Source organism: Chelmon rostratus, chromosome 7 (genome assembly GCF_017976325.1).
Source record: "Chelmon rostratus isolate fCheRos1 chromosome 7, fCheRos1.pri, whole genome shotgun sequence".
NCBI classification, from domain to species: Eukaryota; Metazoa; Chordata; class Actinopteri; order Chaetodontiformes; family Chaetodontidae; genus Chelmon; species Chelmon rostratus.
The window spans coordinates 2,680,775-2,701,697 of NC_055664.1; the positions used below are offsets into that span (position 1 = coordinate 2,680,775).

At 41.7% G+C, this 20,923-nt stretch overlaps 1 protein-coding gene across 1 annotated transcript in view; it reads left to right on the top strand.

The window, feature by feature from the left end:
• Positions 1–20,923, top strand: part of bcas3 (BCAS3 microtubule associated cell migration factor) — a 320,907-nt gene that overhangs the window by 49,629 nt on the left and 250,355 nt on the right. The window contains exons 14-15 of the mRNA XM_041941180.1: positions 11,727–11,860; positions 18,236–18,572. Coding sequence (XP_041797114.1) covers positions 11,727–11,860; positions 18,236–18,572 — 471 coding nt within the window. The remainder of the gene's footprint in view (positions 1–11,726; positions 11,861–18,235; positions 18,573–20,923) is intronic.

Genomic DNA, 20,923 nt, shown 5'->3' on the forward strand with positions numbered 1-20,923 from the left:
GAGCATGTCAATGAAATTTTCATCGCAACCCCCATGTTAGGAACAGATAGTAAGAAAGATAAAAAGATTAGAAAGAATAAAATTAAGATAACTACAATATTCACCACCAATCATTTCTCCTCTCCATTCTGGCTATGAATTGATATGTTTCTAGCCCAACTATAATCTTAGAGATGTGGGACAAAATCCACAAAGCTAGTATCAGGCTTTGACAGTCTGAGTTAGCCAAATTAAGTAACAATCTTCCAAAGTCAGCACAAAATCCCCTTTTTGTGTTACCATCCACAGACAAGGAAACAATGCATTGTAATACACAAAGGATGTTTTATACTAAAAACGCTTTACTTTGGAAGATGCCTTGTTAACCTTCTGTATGGTCCACGTCAAACACCAACTTGCCAACAGAAGAAGTTCAGTCTTTTTGGTGGAGACCAAAACAGAGCTGAAAGGAAAATGAATATTGCTGCTACATTTTTCAGGTGGCTAGTTCAGTCAAAGTCACTTTGCTCTGCCTTGTTTTCAAGGTGTCTTTGGTCAGCTTTATTTTAACAAAAAAGTTGGTGACCAGTGATTTCCAGATCTTTTTAAAACCTCTTTTTCCTCAAGCATCCAAGCTGGGTTTCTCCAGAAGTGCACCATCAACATAACAAAATGCAGCACATGTGGCACTTAGTTTCAGTGTACTGGTAACTGCTGAATCAGAAAGCCGACAGAATCCCCTGTGACCCTTTCCACAGGGCACCGTCAACTTCAAAAACACACTTTTAATCTTTCTGACTCATTTACTGTGAGCCAAATCTGAAGGGCTAATAAATGTTTAAATTACAGCTGAAACCAACACCAGAAGTGTAGCCAAAAAACACAGATTTCCCATTTTTTCTTTGCAGTTAGGGCATGTAATGAGATTAGGATGACTCTTCATACAAGCGTAGACTCTCCTCTTTTCCACTGTTGTGATTGCAGGACTCCTTTCATCATTGTTTATTCTTATATTCATTTTCATTTCTGAGCAGCCTGCAGTGGAGTGTCCCATAATTAGAGGCCTCTTGATTTGATCAGAGCCCAAATCCTGAGTGACAGGTTCATTGGTCTGGCTCTAAGTGAACTCTTTCCAGGGAGTTTGGGGAAGTGGCTTTTACTGAACTACCTTCCTGGCTCTACTGAGGCTCCCTTCACAGTGGTCAAGCTCAACATGGCAGAAACAAGAAAGATAGACTTAGCAGGAAACAATGATATGACTCAAACAGAGCCTGGAAAGCCCAGAAGTTTTTGGCTGGGAAGAGTTATGTAAGAAACCCCAGTGGCTTGTGTGTGTTGGAGGCTCTACAGAGGGCGGACCGGTGGCCGCCAGTTCTTGGTGTGGCGGCTGGCGCTTTGCGGCGCTTCGGAGGATCTGTGGATCTATTCCTAGTGGTGTAATTAGAGGGACGCAGATGAAGTGCAGCGGCAAAGCGCTCTCTTTAACAGCTGCAATGTGTGTGTGCTTGTTTTCTTTCACGTCTCGTCCTCTTCACTTGCTCTTAACGATCCTTGACTTGATTATTAGGTATGATGCCAAGGTCAAAATACACTCATGTTGTGATGGCAGAGATATTGTCCAACAACTTGAGCATTACGTTTGACTATGACTGGCACTAGATGGAGTGATTGATCCAGCAACCACGCGAGTCACCACCCTCTGCTCTTTATCCTCTCAAACCTCTTTTTCTTCAGTCCTACTCAGTCTGATCAAGTGCTTCACATGCAGTGGTGGAAGAAGTATTCAGACTCTTTACTTAGTAAAAGCTGTTCATTTTAAGTTTTAGTCCTGCATTAATATATACCAAAAATCTTATCTGTAACATGTTTTTAAGTATCAGAACTAAAAGTATTCAATATGGAGACTAGCTTGTTTTAGTGTTTTATTTTGTGTGTTGAATTCTATATATAATTATATCATTGTTACCGTTACCGTACGATTGAGCACAGTAGTTTAACCAATTAGATTGCATCACATTTTGTGATATATAATGGTATCAGCTTTATTTCCAGTGGGGATGGGGGGCACATTCCCCACTTTTCCAAATACTATCTTTATCCCCACCAATTTTACAGCTGCAGTTTGTTTTACTCCCTGAAATCTGTGGAAACAGTGCCCTCCAATAGTGAATATAATCATTAGTCACAGCCATAAAAATGTTGATAAACACCGTTTTGCCTCACCTTCACTTATTACTGAAAGCTCTCAACAATTAATGAGCAGCACTGTGGACTTTGTGGACTGTGTTCCCCTGGGTTTTGCCATTTAGGTCACCCTACCTTCTAATGAGCAGATGTTTTTCAGACTAAATGCAGCCTCGGACGAAGCTCCTGAGATAGTATTTAGGGCAGAAAAAGCACTCTCACCTGTTTTGCATGTTTGTCAGGTAAAACCATAATAATTAAATCTGCATTTTGATTTACAGTTGACCGTGTATAATTATTACATTCTACTAAAAAGTTGTCAGAAGGGAGCATCAACTGCAGATAAGGCAGTGAAGCACAGTTTTTAGTTAGTTTGTCATGAAGTGTCCGGCTCAAGGAAATTAAATAAGAGCAGACAGCATTTCTATTTTGTTTTTTTGTTAGGCTGCTATTTTTATGGAAGGAATGATCAGTCAAACAATTTAAAGTGTTTCATAGTTTATTACACTGACTGATAAAGACCAGCGTAGTAATTTTTCACAGGCAAGTCGAATTATCAGGCCAACAAGATGAACATTGCATTTTTGTCTGTGCTGCTGCAGCCATTATGTTCATATGACAACATTCAGTTCAGACTTGTGCTGTGTAGAAAGTGATATAGAATGTTTGTAGGTCCAGCCTGGTGAGATATGTGTTGTGACTCTGAAGCTATTTAGATGAGACTGACATGTTAAATTGCTGTCACATTTATGTTAAGAGTTGCATGTTTGAAGAGGCCTTTAATCTGCAAAGTAACTGCAGCACTCAAATGCACGTCAAAGCAAAAAGTACAAAAGTTTCTTCTCAAGCGTAGTGGAGGAGAGCTATGAAGCAGCAGAACAATTGGACATGCTCAATACAATAGCATTACCAGTAGCTCAAAGTAGTCGGATTAAAGTACAGTGTACTTCCACTCTGGTCCTATGAACAATCTCTTTCGTTACCTTTTTCAGTCTTATGAAACACAGCAGGCTACCACAGAATCAGAACTTAATTTTTGCGCAGCCGTCTGAATGTTCTGAATATGGTAGTCTTGAATACCCCATCAAAGCCAGGAGTAATGGCAGATGAATCAAGACTGAATCTCCCCACACGGAACTGTCCCATAAACCATATCCCTGGTTTAGTAACAGGCTGGTCTAATGAATAGCCTGGGTCGTTGAGCCTGACCATTGAGGCAGCTGTGCCGTGAAGGCAGCTCTCCATGGTGTAATAACTCTGTCTCTCCATTTTACTGATGTGTGAAAGAAACCAGGCAGTCGCCGAAAAACCCTGGACCCACACGCACATGTTGAACACGAGGGGAATTCCCACACACAAGCAGCTTCACTTGGCCACACATTTAAAGCCACACATTTAGCATGGATTGAGTTGTGTCTTCACACCAAGATAGCAATTAGCACTCACAGCTGGCTCTGATGTGATTTACAACAGCTTCTCTGCAGGGCTGTCTCCTGTCGCCTTTTTCAGTATTTTGACTGGGATAAGATGGCTTTTTCCTCTGACTAGGAATTTTACTTGCACTGTTGTAACACTGTTCGTTATATCTTGACTTTTTAGTTACAGCCTTTGTCTAAGAAGTTGTCAAAGCTTGGGGCAGGTACCTGAGCTATGTTTGCAATTTCCATGTAGAATTTACTAGTATTCAGCCCTGTCCATGCTAGCAGAGACAGAGCGACAAAGAACTGACATAAAACCACGCATTGGCCATTCAGTGTGATATGGATATGGTTTCCTGTTCTACAGATTAATATCCAGGAATATTTTGAAGTCCTTTAAAGGACGAGTTCATCAAAAAAGAAACATATTTCAGTTGTTTTTGAATGAACATTTAGCACAAAGCTGAATAATAATTATATGACGTCATAGACTACTATAGCCTCCCTAATCCAGATCTCCACCTGATGCATCAGGCGGTCCATTGTAACATTACTGCAGGGCTGAACACTCTCTGAAGTAATTCAGAAATTACTTTGATAACTCTGGTAGAGAAGAGGAACAACAGTTCTTCGCCTTATTTTTTTATTCTGATTCCTTTGTGGATGTCTAACAGCATTATAGGTAAATAAGTAACACAATGGTTCAAAATCACGCATTGCTAGACTATCTAACTATCTTATCTGTCATGAAGGCCACTGAATCTATGAAATATTAGCGATGTCGGCTGCTCATGAAAACGTGCAATTCACAGCCACAACAAAGAGATCACCACATGCACCCTAAGAGGTGATGGTATCCGTCCAGTGAGAGTGAGAAGCACTGAACAAACACTTTTCCACCAGGCAACCACATGTTAAAGGTAGCGAATACTGAAGGCAGACTACTTACAGTAGATCAGTGTAACTCAGGTCTGGAAAAAAGTGGTTACATGGCCAGACCTAAGGAGAGTAACTGGACTCAGTGACCATGACTCGGGGCCTCTGGAAAGCTTGGCTGAGAAAGACTCACCCCAGCTCCCCCATGCCCAACACTCACCAACACCAAACACCTCAGCAGTGTGGAGTCATTCACAGCCCACACAATGTGGTAACATGCAGGTCATTTGTAACCTCTTTATGGTATGTGTGTAAGTGGGTGGTAGAGGTAAGTTGCTAAGTTTCTTCTTCCCATGATTTGAGCGCTGGTTTGTTTGTGCTGGCAGCAGTGCTCTTGGAAAGGAATTAGAATGTCCAAAATGAAATGGAGAAGATGTAAGTTTCATCACACTGCCCATTTTATTAGGACATTTCTTAGACAGAAGTGCAAATTTTAGCTTCATTTTAGCACTAGACGAAAGGTCAAAGTTCATGTTGCGATTTTGCTTTGGACTAAAATATTAAATCAGTGGATAACCAGGCTGACATCCTTAACTCTGGCCTCTAGAAGACACATGATTGAAATGATAGTCTTCTGTATCAGTACTTACAAGGCCGTCATGACTATGCTTACTTCTTTTTATTCCAGAAAAACAGATCAGCACCAGTTGAATGGCTGTCATGACTGGTAGACCCTCCTGCTACTCAGTTTGCACGCATGTCCACATTACAGTTTACATTACTGTTTGTGACTCACGATTGTGAGCTAATTTGCCACATGGCATTGTTAGTTTGACAGAGAGCAACAAGGTATTGCGGTTGCCTGTGTTAGAATTAAGAAATCTCGATTTTGCAATTCAGAAATTTTCAGCATTGTGCAAAAGCCTGAATTTTAATTAACTGAACTTTCTCATGCAGCCACACACAAAGCTCCCTTTCCATTTTTTGTTTTGTTTTGTTTTGTTTTTTTCATCAATGGACAATTGGACCACAGCAAAATCTTACCTATGACCGGCGGCTGTGAATATTTAAAAGGATTTCATTAGCTGACACAACTGAACAGAAGTCTGAGAAAGAGGCCATGTAAGTGCAAGGAGCTTACCTCTCCAGCCTCAGTGTCTCCCTGTTTGCTCAGAAAGGGGATTAAGTGCTGATCACAGTCCCAAATTCTTTATCAGGATATTGTGGATGGGAGCAATTTGTTTTGGGGCTTTTTAAACATGGCATCAAAAGAAGCCTGGTGTTAAAGTTCTCTCTAAGCTGCTGTGAGAACCTGTTGGGAAACCACAGCAAGAAACAAAGCAAAAGTATTAGGATTCATTGGGAATTTGGATTAGTAGCAGTAAATTGGGGTTGTGGCTTTGGTGGATGAACTCTTGCAGGTGAAGTAGGAACAGAGGCTCCTTCTTTCAGCTCCTCGTGCAGTCTGTTCGTCCTCTGTTGTACCCATTGGACAGCCTTCTGGCGTATGACAAAACAAACCCTCTCCTCTTTTAAACAATTCCAGCAGGAAGTGTGCAAATATGTAAATGCTCCATAAAAAACAGATTTAAGTAGTGTGTTTTCCACTTAAGGTGATGAAAGAACAAGCCTGGAGCTCTGCCTTGAGAACAGTCATGCTTTGTGAACTTGACCGCTATGGTGCCTGCCCCTTGTGTGTCGGCACAACTTTAAAGCCAAGCGAGTTTTGCCCTGTTAAAAGCTGCAGTTCCAGCATAGTAATGTCAAACTAATGGCAGGTTCTCAGCTAGGTTAGCCACGCACACACACCTTTTTTCATATCTATTAATATCTAAGTGCTCACAGGTGGTCTGCCTGTGAAGCGCGTAGAAAAACACAGCCCTTGGTTTCAGCCCACTGTACATCAAATGAACCATAAGCACCTCTTGCCCCTCTCTCCTCTGTTGTTTTCTCTCTTTTTCTTTGCAGCCTTGACCCTACCGCTATACCCCCATTCCTTTCAGCCTTCCTTCCCTGCCTGTGTCCTTTTCCTCTGTCGAATGAAGTATGGATGAGGTTCAGGGATGCTCGAGAATTTTTGAAAAGGTATAAAACGGAGATAGTGCCACTTTGCCAAGGTGAATGTAACTTCCCCATTTCTGTGAGGCATAATCGTTATGTTACTTTTGACCATTTTTACATCCAAACAAATTTAAAGTGTCATTTAAAGCCAGTTTCCTGGCATCAAAGGATGCATCACAAGAGTGTTCACTGTTGAACCTGTAACCACACCCAAATGTGATGTCACTGGGTCCTTGAGTCCACCTGTGAGCTTCACCTGCAGATTTTCAGTTTGTTCTCTCTGTAGTAGGATGGAGCTGCCTTTATGATAGTTCACTATCAAGAAATAAGGGTTCATCTGATTTCTGCATCATTCTTAATTCTTAAAAATTCATTCGAGCCCAATGACTACATCGCCCAAGCTGATGATATGGGCTGATCCCAGCTTCTCGTGAATAGACTTGTGTCTGCATACGTCCGCTGAAAGGTGATGAGAAATTAACAAGAAGATATGTTTGGGGTTTTTTTTTAGCAGCATTCATACTGTTACATAGTGTGATGACCAGAGAGCGTGGCCAAATTTTGTTTGCCAACTGTAAAATGGGCTGCTCAGTCTTTGCCAAAATGGTATAGTTAACAAACAACCCCCAAAATGCAAAGTCGGATCTCATTTGTATAGGTTTCATCATTCGAAGTGAAGGTACCATGATAAATTGATACATTTAAACTAAGTAACACAACTTTTAATTAGAAACCAGGAAGATAATAACACATGCAAACTTGAGTGGACTCCAGTTAAATTCTCAGCTAAAAATAAAACCACTTTGTGTTGATAATTAGTCAAATAAGTATGTAATTAGTCTGACTGCAGCCTCTCTACTACATTAGAGGTGGTTGACTTTGGCTTGACCCTGTTAGCATTTGCCTAACCCTAATGCCTACCCTGCTGCCCAGTGGAAATAAAACTGCTCGTATATTAGTGTGGTGCTGTGGTGGTGAGAGGATTAGTAGGGTGCTCTCCTCCCTCCTTCAATTAGCACTGTAGTGAGTAGCCGGGTTTGCCCTGGTTAAGAAGAGAACACATACCTATTAATCTATTACTTTACTTATGTAACCATCAGAATATTTTATAGTTTGAAGGCCAAACTCTTGGCACTCTGCTGAGGAAAATCCTCAAGATGTTAATACTGAATTCAACATTTTCCTCTTTTAAACTGTAAAAGACAAGAGATGTATGGGGGTTGGTGGGTAGTAGAGGGTCGGTATGGAGATGGGTGGATGATGAATATGAGTAGATAAATGATCGTGAATTGTTCCAAGGTGGTCGAAGTACCCATAGCAACACTAACACATTGGTTAGCTGTGTATACAGATTGCAGAGGGAATCTGTATTGTATATGCCCAGCATATGTGTAAGTGCATACAGACACACAGAGTCCTGTCCTCCCCCCCAATTTGGCAGCCCTGAAGACAAAGCCTCGTCCTGCGATGGATACTCTTTCATTTGTGCATTGGGCTCATTTGCTCTGAAGTTTATGCATCCTGGTAACAGTAAAGCTATCTGAGTCCCCCAAGTACTCCATCTTGTAAGCTTTATGCCTTCCACATGGTTATAATTTGAGATTTTCCCGATTTTCAAAGCTTTTTTTTGAGCCTAGTGTTGTTAATTAAAAAGTGGACTAGTTTTGTTGTGGCCTTTTGTGTTGCCAAGTAGGGAAATAACCGCCCTCTTTGTTGCGCTCTCCATTTCTTTCTTTGCTTTTCCCTTTTTTCTCTCTCTCTCTGTCTCTCCCTCTCTCTCTCTCTGTCTCTCTCTCTCTCTCTCTCCCTCCCTCCCTCCCTCCCTCCCCTCACTCTCATCCCATCTGCCTTTTTCAAGAATAATGCTAGGCCAACCACTTTGTAAATGAAACATCCTCCCACTATTAATGGGATTGAGCAGATGTTTTCTGTTTGGATGGTCAGAGATGGGACAGTAAAGCCTGCAGCAAAACAAAACAAAAAGATGTTTGGGGTAAAAAAAACAAACAAAAAAAAAAACAGCAAAAGCAGATATTTATGGAAATGATTATATCACTTCCCTCATGTCCCATACGGGCGCATGTCTCGCACACATGGCAAATTAGAGGTCATCCCTTCCAGTTTAGCGCATGTCTAAGTGCGTGTGCCAGCGATTTTGGAACTAAAACATCGTAAATAACACTGTAACCTCTGGGACGAGGTGTTATAAATAGGACGTGTCAAACCCTGCTCCGGCCAACCTCTGGTTTCCCCGAAACCCTCTCTTTTCACCCGCCGAGTGGCTCAGCTACTTTTTAATTTGGCCTTGCCGCGGGCTAACCGACTGACGCCTCACGGCGAGGGCCTCTGTATTTCAACAAGGCCACAAAACCCCCAGTCCTCGGGCACTTGCACTCACAGAGCTCTACAGCCTTTCTGAGCTGTTGCTTTTTTGGAGCCCAGACTCTACCATCAGCAGAAGAGAAAAGCTGGCCCTGGCCGGGACACAGCGGCCAAGTCTCATCTGTCAGAAACCCAAGGGCCAGACTCTCCAGCCACCGGGTGGGCGGGGCCCGACCAAAACAGAGAGAAGGGGAAGAAAGAAAGAAAGACTGGAGTGTGGGGGAGAGAGGGTTCGAGAGTGAGAGGAAGCTCCCAGATAAACAGACCGCAGCGCCTCAACTCCTAATCACCCTGCGCTTCCGTTTCCAGACTCTATAATTAGAAGGGCCCCGTCCCTTTTTTCTCTGTATTCCCAGTTGACGCAAATGCTTCTTGTGGCTTGGCACCTCATTTGGGGCGTGGGTTTTCAAGGGTTTACAGGCCCTGGGCCTTAGCTCTCTGGCTTTCTGGTCGCTCTGATACAGCATGAATAGCTCACCACTGTCATAATGCACACTTTACTTGGCTTCTCTTCTGCTTTCCTTCCTCCGCTTCTGATAATCTGTGTGACCCCATTGCACATTCACTCTGTACCTCCCTCCTTCCACCTCTTCATCATCTTTAAATAAAACTGTTCTGTAAAAAAAAAAGAAACCTTTCAAGTCTGAATGAATGTGCAAAATTTTGTCGCACACTTAGCACACTTTTTTTTTCCAGTGAAGGAGTGTTTTCCATCTCCCTTGCACGTGTTGCTGAATCCTTTTAATCTCATGCCATTCCAGCCTCCTCTTTTCACATTTGACATGCCACCCAATAAAGCCCGGCCACTAATTAAAACCTACTGCAGCCTCCACATAAAAAAATTCCATGGGGAAAAACTTAGAGGAAAATTACTAATTACTTTAATATCATTTATGTGTGGGAGTCGTCAAAAGGGCAGTTTGGACATTTTTTTTTTCTTCAAATCTTACACTCTGTATCAGTGATGCCTTTCCAGCATTTTGACTTCCTGCCCAGTGTACGGGTTTGTTTGTCACATCTCAAAAGGCTTCTGGGGATGGGTTTTGGGTTGCACTTGAAAAGCAGTGTGGCGTTTTTCCCAATCGAGCCAGTTTAGATCTGGGTTTGTTCTGGTGTGGTTTGTTGAGCATGTTGTTTATGGTGAGGGCCTATACTTTCTGGAGTTTGACGAGCTTCAAATAAAACAGGACCAAATGAATGGGCCTGTCAGAAGGGGTTACACTTGTGCTGTGCTGTGGTTCTGTGTTTCGGTGAATCTCAGCGTGCACTCGCACACACCCATGACCATACACGGATGTATGAATACACTGATTCTCTCTTTTACAGACACTCATCATCATGTCTGTCCTTGAAGAAGCACGAGGCACAAGCCCTACTTTTAACCAGACCGAGCTATCATGCGAGAGGAGGCTAGATTTTATGACAACGACAAACGATAGCTGGCTTTGTTTTAATGGGCTGGTTTGTTTGTTTTAAAGGCACAGTAATTCTGTCATGCTGTCTAGCATGTGTCCTGCACAGTTGGTAGTGTCGGCTGCCTTCGTGTGAGGCGCTGGAGTGAAATGCAGTTTAAATATTTTGGTTGGCCTGACTTTGTATCAGTTTACCAGCGTACCAGTGGCAGCATTTAAACACACTGGCACGATTTTGCTCATCTTCAGTAAACTTTGACGGAGTATAAGAGTAGAGTTTTTTTTTTCTGAACTTTACATAATAAAAAAATGAAAGAATTTCTATTGATAGGCTGGGAGCAGCATTTAAAGACATATGTTTTGAACTGACATGTCAAGTAACCATCTCTTATCGTTTTTACTTAAGTATCAGAGGACAAATTTGTAACTGTTAACTGTTTGATATACACTTCTCATATTGGTTAGATAAGGCCAATTAATGTCTGCCAAGGAAGTTGGGATTTGAAGACAGCACATACAGTGTGTTCAGTATAGAATATCATCATATCATCACACTCTCTCCATTTAATGGGTTTTTGCAGCAGAGATTTAGTATGTCACTTCCACACATTTTTCAGGCTCACAATATTATCAGAGGCTGTAATATCCTGACATTTAGTCCCTGAAATGAGTAAAGTTATAAAAAGACTCCAACATTTCCCAATACAAGTCAAGAGCATCTTCTATGAGAACCTCACTGCCTGATAAATGCCCACGTCTTTCAAACTCTACTCATCCAGTTTGCATCACAGGCTTTCTATTATGAATTTGTAGTGTCCAAGGCTAATTTCAAATGACCCTGATGATGTCATCAAGGGTCATCAAGGGCCATTGAGGTGAGTAAACTGACCTTCATGCGTGAAATTGGCGTGGTGCCCCTCCCCTTCAACCTTTATAATGATTTGAGAACACATTTTTTCAGTCTGTTGACCGTGGTTGTCAATCACCTATTAGTGCTCTTATTTGTTCAGCTTGGTAATTAGGGACACAGTGCATTGATAAATCTGCCAGAGAACTATAGAAGAACTATACCTGTAGTTCCTGGTCTGATGTTATCATAACAAATATGTATTTGTGATAAAAATAAAAATATAGTTTGTAAAGTAGGAAACCAGCATGCAGAGGAGGAATAAAAAGAATCTCAATGTTAATACATTAATATTTGCTCGACATGACAGCATTAAGAACTACTGACAGATTTGAAGCACATGACAGCAAACAGCACATTCATGTATGAAAACAAAAACTACATTTAAAACACTGTAAATTCCAGCACCATGAAACAACTGACAACATAGAGGATAATGATTACCAGTGTTGCTGAAGCCTGCTGTGGGAGTCATTCCTAACGTTAATGACTGTGTGTTTATTCTAGGAATGCTGCTGGTGACTGCCGACACTCTGGGCCACGATTTTCACGTCTTCCAGATTCTCACCCACCCATGGGCGTCCTCACAGAGCGCTGTTCACCACCTCTACACCCTGCATCGTGGGGAAACTGAGGCCAAGGTGTGACACACACGCACACACTACAGTCATCATCAGCTCTAAACCGTAATGAGCATTGCACAGTGAATAGTTTGGGAAATGATTTTAGATTTCACCTTCATTTTCACATTTCACAAAGATAATGTTAACATTGAAGTAGGCTGAACTAAACATATAAACCATGGTCAGTGCTGGTCCCTTCATATAAAGCTGAAGGTTTTGTACGGCAGATAAAGAAAGAGTTATGACACTCAGCAAAAGTGTTAGAATCCAGTTTGAAATTAATAGGATGCAGGTCTCCTACAGGAAGAAGCAGAGTGATGAGTTTTGTAGAGCGATTACCCAGAAATAGTCCAGTTCCAATTCTTGTTGTGTTTTGAATAAGGGTCAATGAGTGTGGTTTGCTCTACCTACAGGTGATTGCTGCTATTGTAACACTGTCATAAGGACAGTGCTAGAAAACAGCAACAACCAGAGAGCATGGACGAGCAGGCAAATGGCTCAACTTCAGATCAGAATAAAAAAAAGTCCTAAATGGAAATGACCTGAAAGGCTGTCCAGCACCACCGCCATAAAGCAACCAGACTGTGGTTTGCAACTGCACATGGGTCAAAGATGTGACTTTTTGAAGAAATGCCCTCTGGTTTGATGAAGCAAAAATTGAATTGCTTGGCCACAATGACCATCATTATGTCTGGAGGAAAAAGGGGGAGGTTTGGAAGCCAAAGAACACCATACAGACTGTGAACGCAGGTGACGACGTTATGTTGTGGTGGTGAGGGACTGGTGTACTTCACAAGATAGATGGCATCACGAGCATAGAAAATTATGTGAATATAATGAAGCAGCATCTCAAGACATCAGCCAGGAAGTTATATGTCCCAAATGGTGCTCATTGTCAGGTTCATACTTTTAGTTTGGGTTTCTACTAGAAAATATTTGCATGCTTTTATGTACAAGAGTCATTTTTCTCATATTTCCCATTGCTGCAGTACTTCTACTCATCTCTGTCTGAAACACTCGTTTCAACTCCTGTCTCTTTAGGGCTACCCTGCCGAAAAGCAACAGTGATAGTAATTGTATAGTGATTATTGTAGTCACTCGTGTTGTCCTCTATGTACACATTAGTTGTGTCAGAACATTGACCATAATGACGCAGACATTTGCATGGAATCGACTTTCTTGTGTGCCATGTCAACATAATTGAAGGTGGAGTAAATTGCTCATGTCGTTTAAGACTGCACAGTAACATCATAGCAGTGACAGTAATCATCAGCAGCTGCTTTAGGACTGTGCTGTGTCCATGTGTCACAGAGTAACTTGGACCATCTCACAGTACAGTTACTACAGGTGATAGTGTCTCTGTAAGCAAGACAAGACACATCTCTGTTTCATAGTCTAATTTTGTTGTGTTGTTGGTAGATCACAAAGTAGATCATGCTTTATAATACTACAGTTTTTCAAAATTGTGCAGATTCTCGAACAGATAATGTGTTTTTCATGAGGTTGAGATTACAGAAGTGAGTTTGGGCATTGACATGATTTGTTATTTTGTCTCTGTTCTCCAGTACAGAATCTGAAATTAAATACTGACTACAGACAAGTTCAAACTCTCATCTTAAATTTGTGGGTATTTTCAGATGCATCAAGTGAACCATGTAGTAATTATAGCCATTTCACTGACTGCCAGTTTCAGAGGACCGCAAGTTATCGGTCAGTTCCTAAAAGCCTATGTGAACGATCACTTTTAGTCCTGGGTTGCAGATTCCTTAAACTTGATGACCGAATAATGAATACCATCATACTGATGCTGAAAGTCTGAACACTGAATAACTGTTTCATTTCAAATCCAGCGTGCCGAAGGACAGAGCCAGGTCATCAAAACTTGTGTTGTAGTTAAATACATACTGACCTATCTGTGTAAATCCAAACCAACCTACACCTGTAGGGTAGCCCAACCTCTAAACTTCTCCTTCCTCCAGTTACAAGGATTCAGACATTGGGGTGTGTTCCTCACCATCAGGAATCAGGGCTTAGTTCCTGGCAACACTTCAGCAGTTCCCTCTACACATGACCACACCAGGAGGATGGGTCTGATGACAGACAGTCTCCCTGAAAACAAAACAACAGCACAGAAACAATCCATTCTGCACTTTGGAGATTTGCTGTAATTTAGGTATCAGGTCAGCTCAGTGCTTTGAGTGATCACACATCACAGGGCAGCAAACAGGGGAATCCTTGACTTGACTCTGCAGGGGTATGCACTCAGTGGCCACTTTATTAAGCACACCTGTACAGTCTAATGTAATCTAATACAGCAGCTCAGCCATAAATTCTGCTTTTGTGTTGCCTGTAATGTTCAGGGGGCTTACTCTGTCATAGAGGTGTTAATACAATGACATGTTTTGGCATCGAGGTATACTTGGTAGTGATGTTCTACTGACCTTCATTACATTCAGAGGGGGTTTCTAATATTCTGCCCCCCTCATGTATGTAATCAGGGAGGACAAATTAGAAACACCTCAATATAATGTAAATCAGTATAAAACCACCTTTAACTCTGACCTCAGTCATAAACTTGTACTTGAATTTGCAATTTTTTGACTCTTTCAACAAAAACAGAACATTATGAGACTCATCAAAGCAGAATTCACAGCAGAGCTGTCAAACACCTCTCTGTCACCTCCTAAAAGAGAGAGAAGAGATAATGTGAAATTATCCAAATCCATCCAAACAACCAAAAATACTTGAGTGATGTTGGTCTGACAAGAAGCCAGCAGTCAGGGGGTGGGGTTATGAAAATGTTTTTATCTCAAAGGCTAGTGGTTATTCTTACTTGCTTGTTAAGCTGGGATGCCATCTTGTTGTGGGAGAACTGGAGCACTGTAAGTAACTCCATATTTTCACAGCTAAAAAAAAAAAACAGATCTAAAGGCGTTTTATGATACATATGGAACATTTAAAGCTACCAAATACTAACTAAGTGTTTGACCCACTGGGAATGTGATGAAAGAAATAAAAGCTGAAATAAATCATTCTCACCACTTTTATTCTGACATTTCACTTTTTTTTTTTATAGATTAGTGGCCCTAACTGACCTAAGACATGGAATGTTTACTAGGATTAAATGTCAGAAATTGTGAGTTTAAATGTATTTGGCTAAGGTGTATGTGAACTTCTGACTTCACAGTATTTGGCCACAAGTCAGTGGACATTTGCCCATCACACCCATATGAGCTAGTTGAACATCCCATTCTGAATTCAGGTCCATTAATATGGATTTGGACCCCCTTTTTGGCTACAGCAGCTGGTACTTTTCTGGGGAGGATTTTCCTCTGTGATACTTTTTCAGCCGTGACATGCAGAGACTTTGCAGTGGAAGTCAGAAGAGCTTACTCAACAAAACTACTTCAGGCCTTGTTCGGTTCAGGATTATTGACTGGGAAAACACACCATCACACACACACATTCTCACAGCCTGCCTGTAGTTAATGTATGACCACACGGCAGGTCCGCTGACCGGCTGCACACTGAGCCTGCTTTGATCCAACCCATTGTAAACACTGACAGCCGGCCTTAGCCTAGTGCTTGGGCCAGGGGTTATCACGACACATTCACACACACATACCTCCACACACGCGCACACACACACAAACACACACAGTCATTTGTCCAATACTTTTGGGGACAACCTCAACCCAAGTCTTCCCCCTGAAATTTCATGATTTACATTAATACATTACATTTACAATAACATAAATCTGTGTGTAAACAGATTTATGTCCCCACAACATGAGTTATACAGATCCACACGCACACCTACACACACACACTCAGACACACAGTAGAGAGTGATAAAGTCTTCAGTGAGGTGGGTGGAGAGACGCCTTATCTGTCTCCGGCAGCCAAACATGCGACTGGCTGTCAGTGACCCGAGGCCAGGTAAACAGACCTGCAGCTGATAACAGCTATAAGGGGCTAAAGGAGCACCAGAATGTAGATGAGTGTGGAGCCATGGGGCAAACTGGGGAGCACTAGTCACCAGCTGTGATTGCAGTGATTCTGGTTTTGAAGGCTGATCTTGTTATTTCATTTACACACACTTAAACACACAATATTTTACATATCCGCATTAAAATGGCTAAAAACAACTACAGCTAAGTTATATATTTTGTTGAGTTGTGTAATTTCATTCTCAGGACGCAACAGGTGAGAGTGAGGAAGGAAGTCAGCGAACGAGACTAAACGTAATGAGAATTAAAGTTTCACACATTACATTGTCCATGAACGTAAAAGGAGAGATCATTACATGAAATGATGCATCCTCATATTCAAAGTGATTCAATTAAAGATTCAACTAAAACTGAAACTCATGCTTAGTAACCTCTTTAGGTCTGTCAGTTATGTCAGTTTCCACAGCTGAACCTTTGAGTATGTGTGACAAATCTGGAAGCAGCATCTTGTATCACTAACAAACTTAAATAAGTAATCCCTGGTGTCATAGTTATTTTACATTTACAGCCACTATCTGCTCATAAGACCTCAAGAATACAGACAGTGTGTTTTAATGACTAACACTGACTGTAAAATAGCATAACATACAAACATAACAAACAACTTTTTAATGTTTACAAGAAAACTCCTTTGCACCTTTAATGCGGATTGGCAATTTCATAGCCAATGTCCTAAATAAGGTCAGTATCAGCACTGATCTTGATGCTGCGTGTCGTATCGGCACAGGCATTGATAAATATATCTCAAAATGAGTATTGTTATTTTATGGGTTGAACGTAGAGGTTCCTTAAAGGATGAAAGCTGCAGTCAACCACCAAACCCCAAATGATTTTCTTTCCTTCATGTACATCTTCTTTATATTCCCTTTCAAAAGCAGTCACTTGAGTTCTATACAAGCACCAGTCTGTCCTCTCTCTTCAGCCTTATCCCTTTGTCCATCTTTATCACGTTCTTGTCATTCCTCCAGAGTTCCTCTCGGGTGAACAGAGCTGTCTAATCTCTGTAACAGTTTCACTGATTTAAAAAAAATAATAATAATAAAGAAGGTCAGTGCATTAAACATGTTTTCCTGTCATCTCGCTGACTGCTGAGGATGTCATCGGGTATTCTGTGCACGAGGACAGGAGGAAGAGCTTTCCAGCCGGTCTGGAATGTGCAGCCGCCACACTGGCACATGCATGTGACTTAATGCCGCCTTTTTAAGATAACATTTGACGACTGTTTGATATCTGCATGGTTGTCACACCGTGACTGTACAATCACAGTAACCTTTCAGGTAATCCCCTGCCTGATGAAATGGATTTGACAGTACAGTCCAGGCACCCGTTTACAGTTGGAGCTCTGACAGGTATATTACGACCAATTACGACACACACAAAGTAGGCCTTTCTCATCTCTGAGTCCTCCGTAATCAGCGCGCCGCAGGTCAGGCCTCCTCTTTCACTCATCTTTGTGAAGCGAAGTAACTGTCTGGTATGCAGAGGATGCCCCATTAACTGTCATTGCTGGGGACAATTACCTAGTCTAACCTGGCAAAAGATTAGAGAGCCTGCAGGTACAGAGCTGTCTTGCTGATCGGCTGACTTGCTTGCTGGCTAAAGAGTTCGGCATTCCTCATCTTAACTTTCTCCTGGCCCTTTTCCTTTCATTTCTTCCAGTCCCATCATCTTTCCCCGGCCTCTATTTTTAATGATATGTCGAGTGATAGGTGCTGTGTCAGCATGCTATCACCTCATCGGTCTGTCACCCTTTGTCACTCCTTTGTCTTTTTTCATTTTCTCGTTCCCACTCTCCTTTGCTTGTATTGTCTGTTGCAGCCTATCTGTCTGGTTTCCTGCATGTCTAACATGCTCAGGGAGATCCTATCTTCTCAAGTGTCTACTCCCTGAGTCAGCCGCTCTTTGAGGAGGAGGACTGACAGAGGATGCCATCAACTGTTTCGTCTTTTCTTCATCATTTATTTTACCACCAGACAATTTCACATTTTCACCTTAAAAAATAGATGAATAGATAAAATAAAGCTAAATACGTAATTAAAAAAAAAATCAAAAGCCATACATCAACACTCTTCAACCTGCAGCATATGCCTATATATAACAAAGAAAATAAGAAATTTTACAAATTTACAAAAGGGGAAGACATTTTTCATCCCCTTTGTCCTGCGTGTTTGCACCTGCAAAGCATGCATGCAGAGCTCAGAAGCAGAATAGACCTGACATGTTGACGCGATATAAGACTCACAGCCTGACCTGTAGGCTCATATGTGAAATGAAATGATATGTTGTTTGTTAGAGATGAATGGTAATCAATCAGTAATCAAGGAAGTGAAAAAATTTGCTGCTTCTGTCCCCTGACTTCTTAACTTGTCCTGTCTCTGTCCAGGTCCAGGACATGTGCTTCAGCCAGGACAGTCGCTGGGTAGCCATCAGCACCCTCCGTGGCACCACCCACGTATTTCCCGTCAACCCTTACGGTGGTGCACCCTGTGCCCGCACGCACATGTCCCCACGGGTGGTCAACCGGATGTCTCGCTTCCAAAAGAGCGCTGGCCTGGAGGAGATCGAACAGGAGCTGAACAGGGCAGCTGCGTTAGGAGGAGGAGCAAGTGGAGGAGGCATAGGAGGAGGTGGCTGCATCCTGGGTGGAGGAGGAGGCATCGGAGGCCGCTGTAGCCCCATACCTGGTCTGTCTAGTAGCCCCTCTGGGTCTCCACTGCACGGTGAGGAGCTGGGAGGGAGGGCTACTAAAGGGCTTACTGATGTTGCTGTGTGTTCAGAGTATCCACAGTTTACAGGGTCATGTTACAGCATGAAACTAATTCATTGAAACAGTTTTTCACCAGATATCCCCTTAGACCCACACATGGATACTAATTACTTTGGTTTCTAATTTAAAAGATGGTTTGACTAGTGCTGAGAGCTCTCAGCAGAGTGCAGATCCTGGCTTGGTGTGTCTGTGTGTGCAACTGAGTGCAGGCAGGCTGTGTCTCCAGTAATTTCATGAGAGTTGTGGAATGAATTTGCAGGTTCCAGAACACCAGTGATGTCAAGTGTCAAAATCAAAGTGAAAGTGAAAGAACCACCAACACTAATGTGACCTTCTCGTACATTGTTCCCAGTAGAAAAAAGATTCCAAACTCAAGCAGCTGCTGATCACTTGCGGCTCCTACAGGCCAGTTAAGAGGGGTGACGATTCAGCAGCCGATGGCGGTATAAACCAGAGCAGTCAATAAAACAGAGTTTTCAGACGCTGTGAATCAAAGCCACCATGAGAGGTTCTTGAGCATGCAGTCAAGACTGTATAAAATAAAGTATTAGGCTGATGGGTCTGGTAGTATGCAACACACACACACACAAGCAAATGCATGATCCCCTCCAGACTTACGCCTTATAATAAACATGAGAAATAATCATGATCTCTGTATAGAACAAAATTCGCTTTTACAAACACATCATATTTTAGTTTTTATTTTTAAACAACTATAATTAGTTATATTGTATGTAATTAAAGGATTTAATGTATTTAATTAACAGTAATATTTATTGACATGTTCAGCTGTAGATTTGGTTTTCTAGGCTTCTGGGATTTGATATTACTGGCCATCAACTTGGTTGTCAACCATCTGTGGATGTAATTAAATATTCTGTATCTTTATTATGGGGAGTGATCTAAATGATGTATGCAGTAGATTCCATGAAAATATATACTAGTAAATATTAGTTGGGCTACAACTAACCATTATTTTCATTTCAATGTTAGGAAACAAAAGGATTTCCATCAGAAAAGCATCAGTTTCTTGCATTTGACAAGCTGTCACCTGTGAATAATTGGAATTTTTGCTTGATAAATTATTTAAATGACCAATTATCAAAACAGTTGTCAATTAACTTTCTCTCCGTCAGCTGGCCAATTAATCAACTAATCATTTCAGCACCAACCTGCATGCAAGGGGTGCAGCAGGTCACAAAATAGAAAAGTAGCGTTTGGGTTAAATTCATTTAGAAATGTGCTACTTTGGCCGTGATGTAGCCCCCTCGGTCTGTGCTGTCTGTAGTCTCGCTAAATGTCCCGCCCACAGCACTGTCTGACTGGTTACACATCACAAGTAACAGGCTATCAATACTGAGGGTTACTATAACACTGACAGACAAAGAGACTGGCACTGCTCCGGTGAGCGAGGGGACCTGGGACAGCAGATATTACTAAAGTTACAATTGACATAACAAAATATGGTCTTTTTTATGATGACGAGCATGCCAAGTTCCCCAGATACACGTCTGAGAATACCCAAAGTCAAAGGAGGCGAAAGCAACGTTTTTTTAGTTAGTTGCTTTTTGCTGACCCAATCCTTGGCCTTTAGAGTAAGACACAGGACACATCTATCTTTTGACTGCAACTCTGCAATCTTTGGAAAGAATAAGTAAATAAGTAAGCTGCACAGAGCGTAGTTTCATCAGAAGTTGGTGGTATAGGCTGTGATAGGCTGTGGTAACAACCAGAGGAGAAGCAGAGGTCGCACACCAGAAACAGTTGTACTGCCAATAAACCTCAATGAAGAAGAAGGAGAAGAAGAAACAAAACTGCCACAGCAGAGAGGATTGAGAGAGAATTGGACATATATGTCTTTAGCATTAGTTACGTAAGTTGTAATTATTCTTTCATGTCAGCAAGTGTTGACTATGTATAGTGTTGTCAGCAGCCGAAAGGAAACACAACAAAACAAGCTCCCAGATACTCAGCTACCATATTCTTGACTGCTAGTAAACAGTTGACTAGTTAAACATCCAGCAGGCACAAGACAACATCAGCATTCATTTGGAGTGTTTTTGGCCACCTGGAGAATGAAGTCCAGTATTTACTCTACTCAGCTGTTCTCTGCCGATCAGTGTGGTCTCTGTCACGCTCTTTGTCTGCAAGATGTTTATCACAGCTTTTTGGTTGGTAATGGCTGTCCTATAGATGTTAAGCATTTAGCATTTAGCATTAGCTAAATGGTATCATCGGCACTGTATTGTCTTCTGTTCTTCTTAGCAGTTAGCGGTTAGCATTAGCTAAATGGTAGCATTGGTA